General features: G+C 35.8%; 1 protein-coding gene across 1 annotated transcript in view; it reads left to right on the top strand.

The window, feature by feature from the left end:
* Positions 1-20506, top strand: part of LOC111507032 (cilia- and flagella-associated protein 100) — a 54628-nt gene that overhangs the window by 13015 nt on the left and 21107 nt on the right. Inside the window, exon 2 of the mRNA XM_074183770.1 lies at positions 4160-4937. Within this exon, the coding sequence (XP_074039871.1) occupies positions 4160-4937 (778 nt within the window). The remainder of the gene's footprint in view (positions 1-4159; positions 4938-20506) is intronic.

The raw sequence follows: 20506 nt of genomic DNA, 5'->3' as shown, positions 1-20506 counted from the left end.
TTATCGCACAAACATACTTTTTATCGAGACTGAACTCTTCAATTCAAGACAATGATGTTTCTATCAAACTTTTTTGAGACTACACATTTTTTTGTGACCTAAAGTGAGTGCAATTGAACCTAATTAGGCTACAATCTCAACTGGTGTCATACCAAGCCTATGGAAGCAATCAGTTGTCTTACCTGTTTCCAAAATTTCGAAGGCTACCGAACTCAGTCAAATGAGCCCCCACTAGAAATGATTCAACTTGTGTTCTGCCTGCAATTCAAGCAGTGTTTGAGAAATCCCCAGTGCAAGTACAGCACTACTGAAAGTCACAAATAATTTCTTCCGAGCGGTGGATGATTTCCATGTTTTCCCCTTTGTAATGTACAATTTTACTAAGACCTCATGAATCATGATCTATTCATTGCAAAATGAAGTTCTACGAATTGAGACATATCTCAGAAATTATCTTTGACCCAGAGGCCATTGAAGGGTGTTATCTAAATGTAACGTTACGTTGTGGTATTGTGAGGACCGTAAGGAAGTATCTTGGATCTTTATCTCATCCAGCATATTCACTGCCGACTCTTTACGATTATTAACGATGCATTGGATAACTTCCATGTATGCAGACGACACTCAGATATTTGCCTCAACTCCTCCTGAAAATTCAAACCAGATAGTGATCCAAGCGAATGACAATTTCAATGATAACAGTAAATGGTCGCTAAAAGAGAACCCAAATTGAAGCTGGCAAAAATATTTGCTTCAATCATTGGGTACGAACTAAATGTTCAATGGAAATACTATTTCTATTGTTAGTGAAACTGAGAATCTGGAAATCATAATAGATACAAGTTTGTCTTTTTAGAGTCATGTTATTGAAAAACTGAGTGTTTTTTCAAAACATTGTGACATTACAAATATATTTTTACGTTTTCCCCTGTGGGTTTGCCAATAACTGACTACACTGAACAATATTCAAACTCAACTTTATATCGCTTCAAATACAACATACACTTCAACTAAAATTTCAACTATTTTTCAAATATCTATCGCATTATTATATTACTCCGCATACCACACTGTAACTTCCACTTGACTGTCTCGATGGGCGAGTGAATGACGTTTATATTTGGAAATCAAAAGAAGAAGAAAATTCTTCAGAATTCTATCGAAGTCGGTGAAATATTCGCCAAGAATTCTATCGATTCCGTGCGAACAGCCACGAAATGTCGGTCAAACTGAGTGCGCTCTTCGCCACGTCACAATTGGTTTATGGCTACCAGTGGCGGCCGGCGTTATTTTCTTCAGGGCATGATTTACAACAATATTTTTTCATACGACGTGGAATGGAAACTCATTCGATATTACTGCGATTACTCGCAGGCATGTTCTGCGCATCTATATGTACCTCATCTCACTTGTTTTGTCGAGTAAAATCTATGAAAAATCTTTTTTTATCGGGGTATTGCTGTAATAGTTAATGGAAGGACTCAAGAACAATATTGAGAGTGGATACTGGTCAGAAAACGGTGAGATTATTTCGGATAGACCTTTATCTGAAATAAGTGGAAACTGAAGTCAAACCTGTACAGTGACTGAACATCGATAGAGTGTAAATAGCGTATATTTTTGTGAGGAAGGTGTGTGATATAGCTATAGGAATTTTCCTTGTATATGTATCTGGTATCACAGGAGTGTATATAATTCTGGTATGACCGGAGTGTAGCAAGGCAATGGATAGTAAGCGATCCGATTGACATCTTAATTGAGATCAGAATGAAGTCTAGATCCCTGATCCTTTCAACGTGTGTTCATCAAGAGGACAAAACGAGACACAACTAACGTTGTACCCCTACCTGGCTAGCTAGGGTGATTAGGTGAGAACATTATTCATCCGTTAACAAAGGATATGAGCGCCTCATTTGACTGAGTGTCGAGATCTTCTATTTTGTGAGGGGTCGTCTAAAGCATAATCTATAGTTTTCCTGACTAATGGATTATCGTGAGTTTCCGCACTATCGAAAACTCGCCGATTTTTCAACTGAATGTACTGCTGAATGGAAGGCACATGAATGGCTTCATGCCGCACAAACCACAAAGCATTCACTATCATCCGTATCAACTTATTTTGCAATCATTCCAAAATTGAGATTTTTGTCGGAACCGCTTGTCCCCAGACGCCTGAAGAATACATGCTGACAGGCTTGAACATCGTGTTACAGATCAACAACTTGTTTTTTTAGGCTCATCTTTAATTTTTTATTCATCAGAAGATACAGATTTACAATCCGACCCTCGATCTTTGCTTTCAAGTTTTCGAAGTGTAGGGTTCAGGTGAGCCTACAGTCTATCAGAAGACCAAGGCACTTTACCTGCGCTTGCCAGTCGATCTCCATTCCAGAGACTCTCACTTTCATAACCGGAGAAGATGTCCTTCTTCCTATGGTTATTTGAGTCTTGTTCGGGTTCACATGGATCTTCCAATCGAGGTACCACCGCTAATGGTCGTCCAATGCACGTTGTCTTCCTGTTGTCAGACAGATATTCCTCTACTCTGACCTAAAAGGTCCTGCCCTTCAGGAAGGACTCAATCCACCGGATCAAGTCCCGAGGCAGGCCTAACTCAAGGAGCTTATCAGAAAACCTTCGTGCCATACACAGTCGTATAGTCAGTGATGTGAAATGTGCCAGCGCACGTGGGTTCACCTCAGAAAGGGTTACCCGCTCGGTCATCATACAGTCTTTTAGGCTGAAGTATATGCAATCTTGCAATGCCCAAGGAACATTAATTTGAGGCCTCCACGAAATCAACGAATCGATATTTTCACAGACAGTCAGGCTGAACTAATAAACTCAAAAGTGACTTCTAGACTGGTTTATAAATGTCGTTATGAACTGAGAAAACTAACGGACAGAAATACATCGTCAGGACACTTGGAAATAATAGGAAACGTGAAAGATGATGAGTGTGCTAGACATGGATCATCAACTCCATATATAGGCCCTGATCCCGCTGTGGGGATAAGTCTTTAGTACAGAACTAGATTGGAAAGTGGATCTATGAGAAAGATGAAGTAGTACTGGGAAAATAAAGCCGAGAACACACACGGAAAAACATTTATAAAAAGACCTTCTGAAAAGAGAACAGAAAATCTACTTGGATGGAGCATGGATCGACTGTAGGGACAAAGGGACAGATACAGCTCATCCTGTTTTATGCAAATGTGAGGCACTGGATAATAGGAGGCAACCCACATTATGTCCAGAAGTATATGAGAAATGTCCAACAAAGAACGTATAGAGATAGTGAGAAAATATAGTAAGCCCATGAGGCTGCAGTATTCTGCGTAGATTTAGAGAAAAAATGCTCACATGACGTGGTTCCCAAGAACAATATAGATGTGTCTATAAAATCTGTATATATCGATGAAAAATGAACTGATTTTTGGGATTTCAATTACTTTGAAGCAAATCGAGCTAAAATAGGGCAATATGTGTTTCAGTTTTGTATCCTATTTAGTGAAAATCACGCAATGAACTGTTACTTGAATATTCGACATCATGTATTCCTATCAAGAATCTGTCAATTCCACCCCATGCATACTTATTTGATATTGGTAATATCTAGTATTCAGCATATCTTTATTAGTAAAATTAAAGTCGAAGAAAAATGAACTGTTTCCAAAAAACTAATTTTTTTTAATTGATCGATTTATATTGAAAGATGTCTTCGTCTTTTTTGATACTAGTTCCTCTTGTGTATGGGGTTGATTTCAGTTCTTTTTTTTTTTGATAATACATTTTCCATAATGTACATTTCTTGTTTTCTCACGAAGAAAATTAACTTTTCAACTCTTTTGATATTTGTAATATTTTTTCAATATATGATTTAATTGAACAACTGAACAGTATATGATGAGTAACTTCAGAAAGCATTTGTACAGATTTGATTGAATTTTGCATACAAGTTTTTGATGACGCAGTGATTTCTGAAATTTGAAAGTTGAACCCAGATCTACTATCTGTTAACCTGGTACACATCGAAAATATCCCCATTACGTTGTCAATCAATATACCTTCATTCAACATATCTTCAAATTGCATTACGATAAAACATAGTGACGAACGGCATTTGTCAATACAGCTTTCAACACTGTTTTTTTTTCAGGTCGACCTATTCCAGATAAATTGGATATAAGAGAATACATAAACACAGTTCGAGATACTTTACGAACAAGAATCATAGGAGGCTATCGAGAAGATGATATAATGCTCATAGAAGAGAACCTCCTTTCAGAACAAAAAATGATAGATACTATAAAAGAAAATTATCAGATATATGTAAATACATTCGAAGAATTCTTGTACAGAGATCATACGTCGGCCATGGAGCTTTTGAGAAACTCTGAAAAGGCTGCCGAAGAAGCTTATAATGCATATGAGGAGTATAAAAAGCTGGCTAAAAGATTTGGAGCTTTGCGGTCATCTTTGTACAATTCGGAAGAAAAATATAGAAATTGTAAAATGTATCAGAAGTTTTTGTATACTGTCAGTCCGCTATCTTGGAGAGGAGAAAGACAAAAATTCAGACGTACAAGCGTTTTCATGATGGAACCAGTCGATGATGACAATGAGGAAGAAAAAATATTTGGGAAGTATCGTCTGTCTCTTGCTGAAAAAGGTGTGTCGCTGAATGACATTTTACAATTATTTCGCGAAGAATGTATGGATGATGAATCCCCTCAGCTCTATTTCAAAGATCCAGAGCAGTTAATGGATGTGTTTCGTTTCATGGAGATGCAAAATTTGAACTCATTATTGCATGCTGAAGAATTAGCGATTCCCTTAGAGCATGTAAAAGATGGTATGAGGGTAGCCGAGAAAATATTTGAAAGTGAAATAGAAAAATTACGAGGATGTATTGATAGTCTTTCTGGAGGAATATCGTAAGTTCATTGATGAAGTATTAATTATGTCGATTGTTATTAGTATCCACAATCATTTCGGATGATGAAAGTTAGTATAACAACATCGTCGTAAAATTACTTGATTAGAAAAACTTTTCGTGGGTTTACTTCGTAACTCATCATCAAATACGTTTTAACAGCTCAACTGCATTAACCTTTCTCGATTTCATATCATTTCTAGAAACATGTGGATTAGTTGTCCTGTCCGATAGCATTCCAGGATAGTTTTCTCAAATTTCTTCCACCGTAGTTGTCGGTTGATCAACCTTTCTCGATTTCATATCATTTTAGAAACATGTGGATTCGTTGTCCCATAGCATTCCAGGATAGCTTCCCAAATTTCTTTCAGCACAGTTGTCGGTTGATTAACCTTTCTCGATTTCATGTCATTCTAGATAGGCTGATCAGAATATAACCCGGTGATGATGATTTTTCAATAATGAATTTGGAAAAATCGAATTTTATAAATGAAAAATCATTACCACCAGGTTATATTCTAATCAGCCTTGATGTGATTTCACTCTCCAGCAATATACCTATGAATCTAGTGGAAAAAAGTAACATCAAAAAATGTAATGATGTTAATGAAAAATGTTCAATAAAACAAAATAAAAGTTGAAATAATTAATTTCATATACAACTCAAGTTATTTCTTTTTCGAAGGTAAGTGCTATAAATAAATTCTTGGTACACCATTTCTATTTCTACTATTATAGCACAATACGCAATGGACGATCTTTTGGAAAATACACTTCCTAAACTAAGTTCTGAAATTCTTTTTTTGAAAAAATACGTTGACGATATCATTTGTGCAATACCGTATGACAAATCACATGACATTCTCACTGTGAGAATAATTGTGTAATTTGTTCATAACTCAATTATAGGCCCTGAAGGAGCTTTCCATTAGAAGAATAGGTGCCCGTGATTTTTCCCAATTTTTGAGTGTTATGTCCGCTAATTTCACCTCTTTTTCAATATATAAGCAGAGTGCTACTTACGAATTTGAACCTTTTCCTACCAGTTGACATTGATCTTGAATGACATCGCATGACCTTGTGCTATGTGTACGTCATATGACCTTGAAGATCCTAAACGGCTTTAAAATATGAGCACGTTATATGACTTCAAATATTAAGTTCGACCTTGACAACCGACATGACTTCGAACTTGAGTGACCTTGGATGAAACGTCATAGATTTACCTCGGATCGGAGTGGGGTTGTGCCCTTATAAGGAATGTGTTGTGAATGTTTCATTCTTTTCGAATTCTCCACATGAGCCAAGTGTAAAGATGGGCAACACATGGTTACCGAAAAAAAAAAGAAATACAAATGCACGAAGCCATTAGCAGGAACCAGCCGCACATGTGTGGTTTCAGTTAATACATTTTGTGTTCATAAGAAAACTATCATAATCTTGACGGAGACAGCTCCGTAACATCCGGTGAACAAACTGCATTATTTTGAGGAAGTGAATGATGATCAATTCAAAGATTTGCTGAAATTTTTTGTCAAAACAAAACACAAGCACTACAGGAAAATATTTGAGGCGTTCTATAAGAGCACTCTCTGTGCGAAAGTAGCGATTCACGTAGAATTTGAAAAAAATTTATCCCACATGAACACAGTTCTCCAAAGGAAAGAATTATCAAACAATGGAGTTGCAGCCATAGTCCTTGGCGTGTGGAATCTCCAACCTTTTTTCGATGTTCCAGACTATCAAGGTTGCAAGTGATGTTCGCGTCTCCAATCAGGTGGAGGGCTCTTTTCTGGATTGAATCCAGCAGCTTCAGGGTATGCTTAGGGGCGAACAATAATAATAATAAGGTCTAATCCGAGCTTAACAGAGCATAAAAAACTGCTGGGGTTTAAACAGTTTTCTGGTTCGGAACAGTATTCCAAGCTTTTGAGAAGCAGCCTTCGCAATTCCAGCGACATGATTGTGCCAAGACATGTTTGTGTCTATTTTACTCGTAATCCCCAACCAGCGGAATTGTCTGTCCTAACATTATTATATCTGGTTGACATTATATAACCTGACGTAATATGACCGGGTTGCTTTAGTAATGTATCAATGGACATACGACGGAATTCATGGTCAAGCACTGTACATCTTAAATTGGATATTGTGATTTGGATTCAAAACATCACGGTCAACATCCCAGCAAATTTTTGATACGATATTATGGCTGGGCCGAAATTGGGGACCCATTTTTTGTATGCTATGAGAATCAGTTACATGAAAAAAAAAATGTTGAATTTATTGACAAAGAAAAAGAAGGCAAGGATAATGTCAAAAGGTAACTAAGCGGCATCTTCGTTAATAATAGTTGAATCTCAACGTGTAGCATATCAAAAGCACATAAAATGGAAGAAAAAAATGTTTAATTCATTGACAAAGAAAAAAGACGAAGATGATGTCAGAAGTGCACTAAGCGACATCTTCGTCGCTTAATGTCGGATCTCAACATGTAGCAAATCAAATGAAAGGGAAACGAATGTATCTGACTGGCGCACTCACGCAGACGGTCCATCAACTTCACAATCAAGATGTCATTTATGTAAATCTCTGAATCTCTGGATTCGGTAGTAAATGGAATAAAAAAATATACATGTATTTTTCGTTTTTATTTTAATTTTTTAATATGTCATGTACATCACTGATTTAAATACATTCTTTATGGATAACTGTGATACATTGATCATAATCAATTTACTGTAATGTCCTCATGGAAGTGTATCAAATGACTGAGGAATCATTATTTGTTTATCAATAACCCAATCAGAAAGTTTCGAAATGTCTGTTGAGGTGAAATTCTGAAAGATATGAATAAATTCAATCATTGTAACTTAACAAGTATGAAGGTATTCAAAATATTGATAGTATAATAACTGAGGGAGAAAAAGAGAGAGAGAGAGACGGAGAGAGAAGAGAAATCTATTTTTGTTAATAGTCATCAAAATCATAAATATCGCTCTCATGTTCGTATTCACCTCTAAAAAGTTTTCTTATAGGAGATGATGAATGAAGTTTTTTTTTACAAGACTCATAACTTCTATGTTCAAATAATACTCGAAAATAACTATAACACCAAAAATGAATATTTTGTCATCTATGAGCATGTTCAACTTTATCAAATCAGGATTACAAACACATAAGCGAAATTTATCAATCCTATAATAATTCATCCATATAAAGTATTCATGATGATCTTCAATTACGCAGTCCCAATCGTTTTGAAATAATATTACTGTTCTCAATTATTTACTTATAAATTTATGATTGGGAAGATATTCAATATCTCAATAAGAACTATGTTCACTATATTCATCTTCAGCCATTTGACATATAGAATGCCACTTGTAATTCACGTATTTTTTCATCATTTGCTGTGTTAATATCCACGATAGAGGTGATTCATAGAGAAAATCACCTGCACAGAAAACGTCTTCGAGAATCGTTTTATGCACAGTTAGCGTGATGATTTCATCTGAAAATTTAGAGAAAACCAATTGCCCTTCTAGAATACTACTGGAGTTTTTTCCCAACACCATGCCGTTAATTAACCACCTCCACACGTGTTTTGATCACCAAGTGATCATCTTCAGAAGGAAGATCAAACTGATCTTCTTCTTGAAGATGCATCAATTTCAGATAATGTTTCTTTAAATTCATTCATAATGTATCATATGTTTACTTTACCAAATGTAACATTTATTTGTCATATCTAGATATATGGAGTTAAGGAGTTCTGGATAATCATACGTCACTTCCAATCTGAACGTGTATACTTCAGGATTAATTTCTTTTATTGTTTCAAGTACTTCCGATTACCTGTTGATTATATCCGACTTTACTCCGGATTGATGACTGCATCAAATCTCAAAGATTTCAATACGTCCATTTTATATTGGAGAATAGGTATGGAAAGCCATAATTTTCATAACAATTTACAATTTAAACGAATAGGTACTAGAATCACCATTGTGAATTCGAATAGTATTTGGCTGGGTCTGCTCAAATTCCACTTCAAATCTTCCGACATCTGTTGTGTTTGATTCAGACCAATACTTTGCCGTTCCTCTTGATCAAAGTGAGAATTATTGAAGAATATTATTTTCGATTTATAGTTGGAATTTTTTACGTTTGTGTCTGGGATATCTATTCTGAATACGAACCAAATCCTCTGTTACCCCAGTTACGTGGTCATAGTTCCCACGACACGGCCGTTCGCACAGAGATTCAGCTGAGTAAGAGATATTCCAGGAATCCCTTATCTCGACATGCTGTTAGCATCCAGTTAATATTGTATTGATTATCATTCTGTTTGTAGCTCTCGTAAGAGACAGTCGTCTCTAGTTTGTAAAATAAATTCTTTTTAAAAAGTTATTTTCTCGTTCCAATCATTTAATTGGCGCAGTCGGTAGGATTTGTGCAGCGTGAAAACGAACTTTTTGCGTCGTGGAGTTTCAACCCCTTCAGCATAAAAATTCAACAAGAATCCTTCGAAGACCACCCAGAACGAGCGGACAAGGAGACGACAGAGCCCAGGGAAGCTGCAAGGAATCAACGGAGAAGGAACTGGAACTTACAAGTAAGTGCCAAATATTTCCTTCTTGCCTTCACGAACCCTCTGTATGAGGACTTCGGCGAAGATATATAGTACCGTTCATTGCGAACAAATTGTTGTCTATTCGAGACGAGTAATTTTAAGAAACTATTTATTGAGAAAAACAATTATTTATTTATGAGTGAAATTGAAGATATTTTATCACGATTGAATAGTTTATCATTTCAAGAAAGTTCAGCAAATAATACTGAAAATGTTGATAATACTTTTCAACCCACAATGGTTCCACCAGTTCCGCCCCAACCAACTCAAATAAATTGGAACCTTTTCAAATCTAGAATAAACAATTTAAAAACTTTTGATGGTGATAGCAATACATTGAACAAATTTATCAGTAGATGCGATGCTATAGTTAACGCGTACAATGTGTTTAATGATGCTTCACTTAATGAACACGTTCTTGAATGTATTCAAGAAAAATTGACAGGTAAAGCCGAGTATATGGTTGGTAACAGAACCGAACTTAATACTTGGGACGCCTTAAAATCTGCTCTGAAACAATGTTTTTCGGATAGGAGAGATTTGGACTGTTTAGTTCAAGAATTAACTAGAAGTCGACCCTATAGGGGAGAAGACCTAATGACATTCGGTAGTAGAATTCAATTAACCAAAAGTAATGTAGTTCAAAGAGTCAGTAACAACCCAGACTTAACTCCAGAAGAAAAAATTTACCAAACAACTCACTACGATAAAGTAGCCCTCAGTACTTTCATTGCTGGTTGTCCTGGTATTTTAAGAAATAATATGCATCTTAAAAAGCCAGCCTCACTAGAGGACGCCATGGCATACGTAAACGAGTTCGAAAATTTTGAAAAAATGTATGGTTCGTAAAACGATTATAAACCAAAGTTCAATACTTTCGGTAGACAATCCATCATGCCAAACGTCAACCAAAATGGCCCTAGATTCATACAACCTCAAAGACAAAATTTTCAAAACGAAAATTTCTCTAACCCAAATTATTTTTCAAAAAATGATCAACATTTTTTCAATCCACAATTCTCAACTAGACCTAATTGGCCAAGCCAACCTATTAACATCCAACCCAGACAAATACCACCGCAGAGATACCCTACAAACCGAGAAGTTTTCGGACCTCCTCAGATTGTTTTTAAACCAAAAAATATTCCACCTAATCAATTACCGAAACCGGAACCCATGTCCACTACATCAAGAAACCCAACAAAAATGTCTCAAAGACCTTTTTCTCAACAAAACAACACTTTTAGAAACCCCAATAATTACCGAAACCCTCAAAAAATGTTTACCGCAAGTCAAAAACCGAATTTTATATCTGAGGAATTATTTTCTAACGAATACGATGAATTTCCCCAATATAATGACACTGATCAACAATTTTATGATAATCCCAACCTCAGTGGAGAAGCATACACTTCAGAAAATGCTGTTCATTTAGAAAACGAACCAAATTTTCAGAATGAATACTTAAGCGACATAGATTGTGATGAAACTGGAAATTTTTATTTAACAACCCAATTCGAAAATCATACTTAGCCGAAATTAATGCATTTTGTAGCAATGCATTACCTTATGTCGAAGTTAGTCACAAAAATAAAATTATTAAACTACTAATCGATACTGGAAGTTCAAGATCGATTATTAAACCATCTATTATTGAAAAATTATTCCCAAACAAAATTTATCACTCAAATACTATCATCAAAACGGCTTTAGGAAGTCAGAAAGTAAGATACCAAGCCTCGATACCTGCTTTTCCAGAGTTCAACACAAACTATGAAATTACTTTTATTTTATTTGATTTCCACGATTACTTTGACGGAGTTTTAGGATTAACAGACTTGATAAATATGCACCTGAATATAGACCTTGTAAATAAGAGACTGATAGGAAATCATGTTGAAATTCCTTTCAAGTTCAGACAGTCTACAGATACGAGTTTTTCTTTCTCTGTCAACCCACAAGAAAGAGTACTTAAATATCTGCCTGTCACAGTTCCTGAAGGTGAAATTCTTACCCTTGAGGAAACACTTAATGATCTTTTCATTCCGCAAATATTGACAACTTCAAAAAATGGTTACGCCCTTATGGAAGTACAAAACCCCACCGATAGAACAATATCAGTGAAATTGATACAACCGCTTCCTGTAGAGAGCTTTCAATCCCCTACTTTCGAAATGTATTCTTACGAAACTTTAGAAAATACAGGGACGGACTCACCTAAACTGGCAACCGAAATTAATATCGCTGATTTGATACGTACAGACCACATGAACAAGGAAGAAACAAATGCTATACTGAAACTCTTAAGAATTTTCAGACATATTTTTGAAACCTGGGGATAAATTAACATTCACCTCCAAGGTCAAACACGAAATCAAGACCACAGACGAAATACCCATACATACCAGACCATACAGGTATCCATACGTTCATAAGAGCGAAGTTCAGCGTCAAATAAAAGACATGCTTGAAAAAAATATAATACGACCAAGCTGTAGTCCCTGGTTTTCCCCGGTCTGGATAGTTCCAAAAAAGATGGATGCTTCCGGGAAGCCAAAATGGCGAGTGGTAGTCGATTATCGAAAACTTAATGATAAAACCATTAGTGATCGTTACCCACTCCCAAACATAAACGACATTTTAGATAAACTGGGACGAGCTCAGTACTTTAGCACCCTCGATTTGGCAAGCAGTTTTCATCAAATCGAGATGGCCGAAAATTCAATCCAAAAAACGGCTTTTAATGTGGAACACGGACACCACGAGTATTTGAGACTTCCGTATGGCCTTAAGAACGGTCCATCAAGTCTTCAGCGCGTATTAGACGAGGTTCTGAAAGACCTACAGAATAAGGTATGCATGATTTACATGGACGACATAATTATTTTCAGCACTGGACTCCAAGAACACATCCAAAACTTGAAATTGGTCTTCTCTAAATAACGAGAGGCACAATTTGAGATCCAACTGGATAAATCGGAGTTTCTCAGAAAAGAGGTAGAATTTTTGGGTCATGTTATTACGCCCGAAGGCATAAAACCAAACCCAAAGAAAATCAGAGCTGTTCAAAATTTTCCAATCCCAAAAACACAACGAGAAATAAAGTCATTCCTAGGACTATTGGGATACTATCGAAAATTTATAAACAACTTCGCAAAACTAACAAAACCTCTCACAAGTTGTCTTAAAAAGAACGCAAAAGTTGAACACACTAAAGAATTTATCGAATGTTTCAATACTTGTAAATCGGTATTGACTTCAGAACCGGTTCTCGCATACCCCGATTTTGAAAAACCCTTCGAAGTCACAACTGATGCTTCAAATTACGCCCTTGGCGCCATTTTGTCACAAGTTGGACACCCAATTTGTTACGCTTCTCGAACACTTGACCCACCTGAAATTAATTACTCAACTATCGAAAAAGAACTTCTTTCGATTGTATGGAGCTGCAAATATTTCAGACCATACCTTTTCGGCAGAAAGTTTACAATTTATTCAGATCACAAACCCCTTCAGTGGCTTTTCTCGCTAAAGGAACCTAATTCAAGACTTGTGCGATGGCGTTTGAAATTAGAGGAATTCGACTATGTTCTAAAATATAAAAAAGGAAAATGCAACCAAGCAGCGGATGCTCTTTCCAGAAATCCTCATACAAATGACTTCAATGCTATCGAAACACTTTCAGTTCAAAATAATCCTGGAGACATAAACGAACTTATCGACATCTATTTGAATAACGATAATATTCCAGTCTTAGACAACGACGTTCTCAATGAAGTCCTGGAACCGCAAGAACCGAAAAAACAAATTAACATATTATCTGATATTCAAATTGTTCCCCCAAAATTAAATGAAATCGAAAAAACATCGGATTCACAAACCGTTCACACTTCTCTCGAAGACCCTGTCTTTCAAATTCCCATTTCAGAAAGACCAGTTAATACATATAAAAATCAAATAATTGTAGCTATTGGTGACATAGAAAAACTTAAATGTAGAATAGAAAAGGTATTCGAGAATTTGTGATCTTATATTACCATACCCTCTAAAAATCTGAGCGAGAATATTGTTAAACTCATTAAAGAATATATCGATCCAAAACAAACATTGCCTTCCATTTTAAAAACCCAACAGTCTCACAAATGTTCAATACAACAATCCAAAATTTACTCAAGAATTCTTCATTCAAAATTGTTCATTGTCCAACATTCTTAGAGGATGTAGAAACATCGAAAGAACAGAAAGAGAAACTTAAATGCTATCACGTTGAGAAAACATGCCATAGAGGTATAAATGAAATGAGGACATCCCTCAGTTCACGATTTTATTGGCCAAAAATGGCAGAAGACATACAAAATTATATTAATAATTGCGAAACATGTCAGAAAAACAAATACGATCGGAATCCTCCTGTAATTAAATTCAACCTAACACCTACAACTTCTAAGCCATTTGAGCATGTTCACATAGATACATTCAAAATTTCAAACGAAACTTTTTCAACAATTATTGACACATTTTCACGATATGGTCAGGCATATCCATTAAAATCCTTAACCGGAGTTTTAGTAGTCGAAAATTACTCAATTTTATTACCCATCACGGTTTACCACTCAAAATAACCGCTGATTCAGGCACCGAATTCAAAAATAAAGATCTAGAAAATTTTTGTAAAATTTATAACATTGACTTGCATTACACAACTTCAAAAAACAGTAATTCTAATTCACCAGTTGAAAGATTTCATTCAACACTGATTGAGCATTATCGATGCTTAAAGGAAGAAGGAAAATCGTTCACAGCTGAACAGCCGATGAAAAGAGCTGTCCTTGGCTATAATAATTCAATACATAGTGTTACCAAATTTACACCTTTCGAAGTAATTAAAGGTCATATTAATAACACAGACCCATTTGATTTAAATGATCGTATAATTGTTTCCGATTACGTTCAAAAACACAAAGAAAATGTCAAAAAACTGTATCAATCTATTTAAAATTCCAACCAAATTACTAAAGAAAAAGTCATTGAAAATAGAAATATCCAACGAAATGAACCCCCAGAGTTTGCAAATCAACAAGTTGCGTATATTAGAACAAAGGCGCGAAATAAAGATCGACCGAAATTTAAGAAAACTGAAATGATTGAAGAGACCGATATAAAACTCAAAACAAATAAAGGCACCTACCACAAAACAATAGCCAGAAAACCAAAAATTTCAAAAAAAACTTTTGTTACAGGGAGTAAAAGAACATGAAGATACACGTGTTGATACCGCTATACCTTCTACTTCACGTGCTCCGAGTCCAAAGTGACGATATTCAAATAACCCCTATAACCAACCCCATCCTTCCCATACAGCTGGGAAATGCAAGAATTATATACAGCAAACATACATTTTTATATTACATAGAACTTAGCTCTATAATAAAACAATTAAACAAACTAGACGACTACTTCCAAATAATCAAAAATAATTTTGATAAGGGAACAATTAATAACCCAATTTCCTATCATGGATTAGCATACAGCCTGCTAGTCAGAACCGAATATCTTATTGATATGACAAAAAAGAAATTAGTAAACCTCCAACCCCATATCCGTATTAAAAGAGGTATGATAAATGTTATTGGAAAAATCGAAAATTGGTTATTCGGCACTCTTGATGCTGATGATGGTAAACGATACGACCAAAGTATCGCTATATTAGAACGTAACCAAGGAAATATGATCAATGAGGTAAACATGCAAATCTCTCTGTCCAAAAAACTAATCAATCACTATAATAAAACTATCCAAATTTTGAATTCAAATCAAGAAAAATTAGAAAACAGTCTAAAAACATTTCAAGTTGCAGTTCAAAAAACCATTGGCGACCTGACGAATTACATTAGTTTTCAAGGAATTGTTTCACAAATAACCCTTGACTGCCAAAATATGATTACTTTTATCGATAATCTAGAAGATGCTATCACATTTGCAAAGTTAAATACCTTACATAATTCAATACCTAGTTCTGAACTAAAAGAAATAATAAATTATTTAAGCAACATCTACTCTGATTCAAAAATCCCGAAATTTGAAAGTATGTTGACATATTATCAATTTTTCGGTGCACAAGTAACTTTTTCGAATGACAGAATAATTTTCGCAATACACGTTCCTATTGTCGGAAACGAAGTTCTTACATTTTTCCACCTTTATCCTATCATCCAAAATCACAGTATTTTTATCCCAAAATAAGTACCCATATTTGGCACGAGCAAACCACAATATCCAGTTCGAAGACAGTCCATGTCCAGTATTAGAGAAAACGTATTATTGTCCAGAAGATTACTTTTCCGAAGACCAATGCACATCCCACCTGATCGAAGACAAAGTCGCCGATAATTTTCAGCCTCTTCCAATCAATGTGGCAGAGTCGATTATCGAACAAATCACTCAAGAAGAAATCCTGGTAATTCCGATACAGAGCGAAAGAATATTTTCCAAGTGTAAAACCGATCAATATTTGGAAATAAAAGCGCCCACCCTAGTCAAGATCCCGAAAAATTGCCAAATTGAAGTGAGAAACAAGATTTTCACCAACAACGTGAAAATAAGAACAGGCAAGCCACTGATCTTACCTAAAATTGAAATGAAAAATATCGAGAAGTCAACAATATATGAAACACAAAATTTCTCGAGACTAAATTTTGAAGAACTCTACGAAATCAACAATATAGTGGACCGATTGAAACCAATCCACAAATTTAACAACTCCGAAAATAACACTACCATTTTTGGCGTTTTTGCAGGAGTTACTATCACAATAATTGTCCTGATATTGGCAGCTTTTAAGAAAAATTGGATTAAAACCCGTATACTGGGATGTTGTTGCTTCAAAACACCCCAAAAAGAAGAAAATACCAATGACGAAGATATGGTTCCAAGCCGCCAAAATAATTCCATTATTTTTTCGGCCTAAGGAGGGAGGAGTTACGTGGTCATAGTTCCCACGACACGGCCATTCACACAGAGATTCAGCTGAGTAAGAGATATTCCAGGAATCCCTTATCTCGACATGCTGTTAGCATCCAGTTAACATTGTATTAATTATTTATCATTCTGTTTGTAGCTCTCGTAAGAGACGGTCGTCTCCAGTTTGTAAAATAAATTCTTTTTAAAAAGTTATTTTCTCGTTCCAATCATTTAATTCCCCTTTCAGTGCAGAAGAAACCTATTCTATAACTGGACTACAAAATCTTTTTAATGGATTACATTAAACCGATTGAGATCGTAAACTAATTATTCAAATAATACGTGCTAGTATGTTTGCAATGAGGTAACCCCCATCCGGGCTGGTGCACAATAGCGTATCATACCAAGATATGAGACCCGAAATTAATATTTCGGGTCTCATATCTTGGTATTCTGATACTTTTTTATTCAACCAAAACGTTATACAGTAAACAAGTAAACTATAGAAGATTTGTTATCAGAATAAATATTAGATTTTTGAAATATGATATACAGGTTCTTCTCTTTCCAGTGCAGAATGTTTATTCAATTCATCATCTGAATCTAAATATTTAAATATATGCTTGTTAGTAGAGGGGGTAAGAAACTTTTGGAGAGTATTTCCTAGGGGACGTAATTACGGTAGTGAGTGGGAAAGAGACGTGTGCGACGTGATCGACGCATAGAAGGATGGAATGAGCATCGAGTAGATTCATTTGATAGATAAGGGCGCGGTGGAATTACAAAAATAATGATATAATATTAATAATGAACAGGAAGTCTCATCGTTTAGAAAAAAAACATGTACGGGGTGGGTGTCTCAAATACGTCAGCGTGGAAAATAATGATATTTATAATAATAATAATGAACGAAAAATCGGGATTGAAGAAAAAACATGGCCACGGGCGTTAAAGAAAAAACATGTCTGCCAACGTAATAGAAAAAAACATCGCTGCCATACAGGGCGTCTCGTCGTTCAAGAAAAAACATGTACGGGGTGTCTCAAATACGTCAGCGTGGAAAATAACGGTATTATATTAATAATGAACGAAAAATCGGATAAAAGAAAAAGAAAATATGGCCACGGGCGTTGAAGAAAACAACATGGTTGTCAACGTAATAGAAAAAAACATGGCTGTCATACAGGGTGTCTCATCGTTTAGGAAACAACATGTACGGGGTGGGATGTACGTCGGCGTGAAAAATAATGGTATGATAATAGTAATGAATGAAAAATCGGATTCAAGAAAAAAAAACATCACATCAATGTGTACAGGATGTCTCAAAATACGTCATTTAAAAAAGTTTAACGAGGCTCTATGGTTTTGGTGTGTGATTTTTCAATGTATAGAGGGTGTCTCATTTAGGAAAAAAACATGCCAGGTGGGGGTGGCCTAACGTTTCAGCGTGCGATCCCAATGGAAAACATTTGAAAATGGGGGCAATGGAGGTATTCAGCAATGTCATTTCAAAATATGTCAGATGCGTCTTTTCGTGTTAGTAAGGAAATGGGGGGAATGGGGTGCAACGAACAAACGGGGCATTGGAGAGATTTCAAAATGTTGTCACCATCATCATCAGGTGTTGAGGGTAGGTAGAAAAAATAAATGAAACATTTCGAATAAAAATTTATTAAACATTTTCATTTTGGTAACATAGCACAAAGCCATTTGTATAGAATATCTGCGTTTCGGAGACTGCAATTATATTTGGTTTGGTTGTGAATGTGATGCATACAAGGTGAGACACCTTCGTTGTTGTTATTGTCGAATGTGGGAACCATCCGTGTCGTATTGTCATACTCCTCCAAATTCACGACGCGTGTAGATATATCCAACTCGTGAAATTTCGCTGATAGAAAGTCATGTTTTTGATGACCTCACACATAAACGATATCGATACCTTGTAGATTTTTCAAGAGGATGGCATCCAATTGATTGTATTCCACAAAGCCAGAGGAATACCTCAATCCGTGAACGTTTCGCTCCAAGTAACAGCCGGTACGACGATCTTCTTTACTCAAACAGGAAAATGGTATGTTTGGCAACAGTAAAAAGTTACTACATTGAATTCCGATCCTAATAGCTATCTCCTTAGGATGGAATTGTTGCTCGATGATGAAACCTTGAATATCTATGACAGCTATTCTCATGTTGACTCTTCGATTGATACTGCAGCAAAATCACATGTTCAGTTCCATTTCTTGATAATTTCGCTAAGTGGGAGGTGTTTAATGACAGTGTCGTGCACAATGATACAATAGGCTCGTGTATTTTGTGGAAATCCCTCGGATGCTTCGATTTCAAGTTTTACATCAACACTGGAACTTTTGATATTTTCATCCCTTCTAGAGCAATCGATGACAGAGAGAGTTTTTTGAGTAAAGTCAGCGGTGTTGATGAGAGGATTATGTTGATTAGTCATTTAATAGGTAAGACCAAATTGTGCGTAATTAAAATATGCTTGCAAAAAATTCATTTTCCCAAAATTCAGATGCATATTCTCTTTGGGGTAATTTTCACCGTTCAGAGTCAACGTTATATTGGTGATATTTATATGGTCGAATTGCGTTGGATCATTGTTGACTTTGGTGTAATCACGATCTTTTTGGAAACATACAATCACATAGCGAGGGCTTTCGAGAAACGGAGAAGTCTTGACGGCCCATATTTCATTTTTTGCACCTTGTGTGAGAGCAGGCAGCATATGGAGTTCCCATTTTCTGAACGGTATGAGAATAGGAGTGTCGGCTTGGATAGCTTTCAAAAGTTGCAATTTGATTTGATCATGAGGGAAGATTCGTTTAACTTTCAGTTCGATATTTTCAATGTTCAGCTTAACTTCCGTCTTTGATGCTACTGTATCAGCAGTCACATCTATTTTGAAACAGTTGCTATCATCTCCAGCTCGTACTAATCGGATGGTGTGTTTACCATAGGAAAAACATTGATAATCATTGAAAATATTCAAGAAATATTTGATAGGTATAAGTATGTTGAACGTTGAAGATGTAGTTTGAATGATGCCGAAGCTGTTGGGGTATGTCCATCCTGAGATAGCCAAGTGCTTGATATTTCCATCGGTGTAGGTGAGGAAGCCTCTGACAGTAGGTACTAACAATTCCAACTTCACGAACTGCTTCCAATTCTTCACCATTTTGCTCATAGGTAGCAGTTTGAAACATGAAACCACCAGCATTGTTTATGAAGGTTACCCGACCATCTCCTTTAATTCTCTCAACTTTTCCGCTGATGAATAGCAGGCTATCGTACAAAGTATCATAGGCATCGAATTGGTTAATGTTGATTTCAATAACATCATTGTTGCGAAAAGATTTGACATACGGGTAGTAGGTCCGCCATTCTACCTTTTGTATGGATTAATCGTTTTCTGGTTTTCGGAAAATGTTGAATATTTGATTGGACAACATGATAGCCAAGAGATTCCAAAAATAATTTATTCCCATTGACCTTTGTTGACGCTGTTTGAAAGTTTTGAAACGAACTATTATTTCTTCGTTTCTGAAATCAACGAGCCTAGAATTTTGGTCGAGAACTCGCAATTTAATGTTGTTTATTTCGTTCGTATGAGAAATGGGTAGATAAATAAGATGATTGGGTGTTTCGTCAATTGCGTAACCAGGATCAACATCGACGGCAAATTCGTATATCGTATGAGATTGTGTGTCGTTGTAGAAGGCTCCAAACGTAATGTTGCTATCTATGTGTATGGTGCGTACTTTAATGATATCCATAGGTAGATCGGATGCGTAATGCAAGTTGGGTTTGAGAAGAGTAGATTAAAAGCCCAGTATGTGAACCAAGCTATTTGCAGGTCAGAAATCAATTGAGTGTTTCGAACAAAATATTTCGCTTTTCAGCGTATTATTGTTCGGTTTGAGATAGAAAAATTCCTGGGGATTTTCATTGTACGT

This window comes from Leptinotarsa decemlineata, unplaced genomic scaffold (assembly GCF_025532065.1).
Source record: "Leptinotarsa decemlineata unplaced genomic scaffold, Ldec_3_MD MMD2_tig00026345_RagTag_RagTag, whole genome shotgun sequence".
Lineage (NCBI taxonomy): Eukaryota > Metazoa > Arthropoda > Insecta > Coleoptera > Chrysomelidae > Leptinotarsa > Leptinotarsa decemlineata.
Note: the sequence above shows the minus strand (reverse complement) of the source record. Positions and strands in the feature narration are given on the sequence as shown.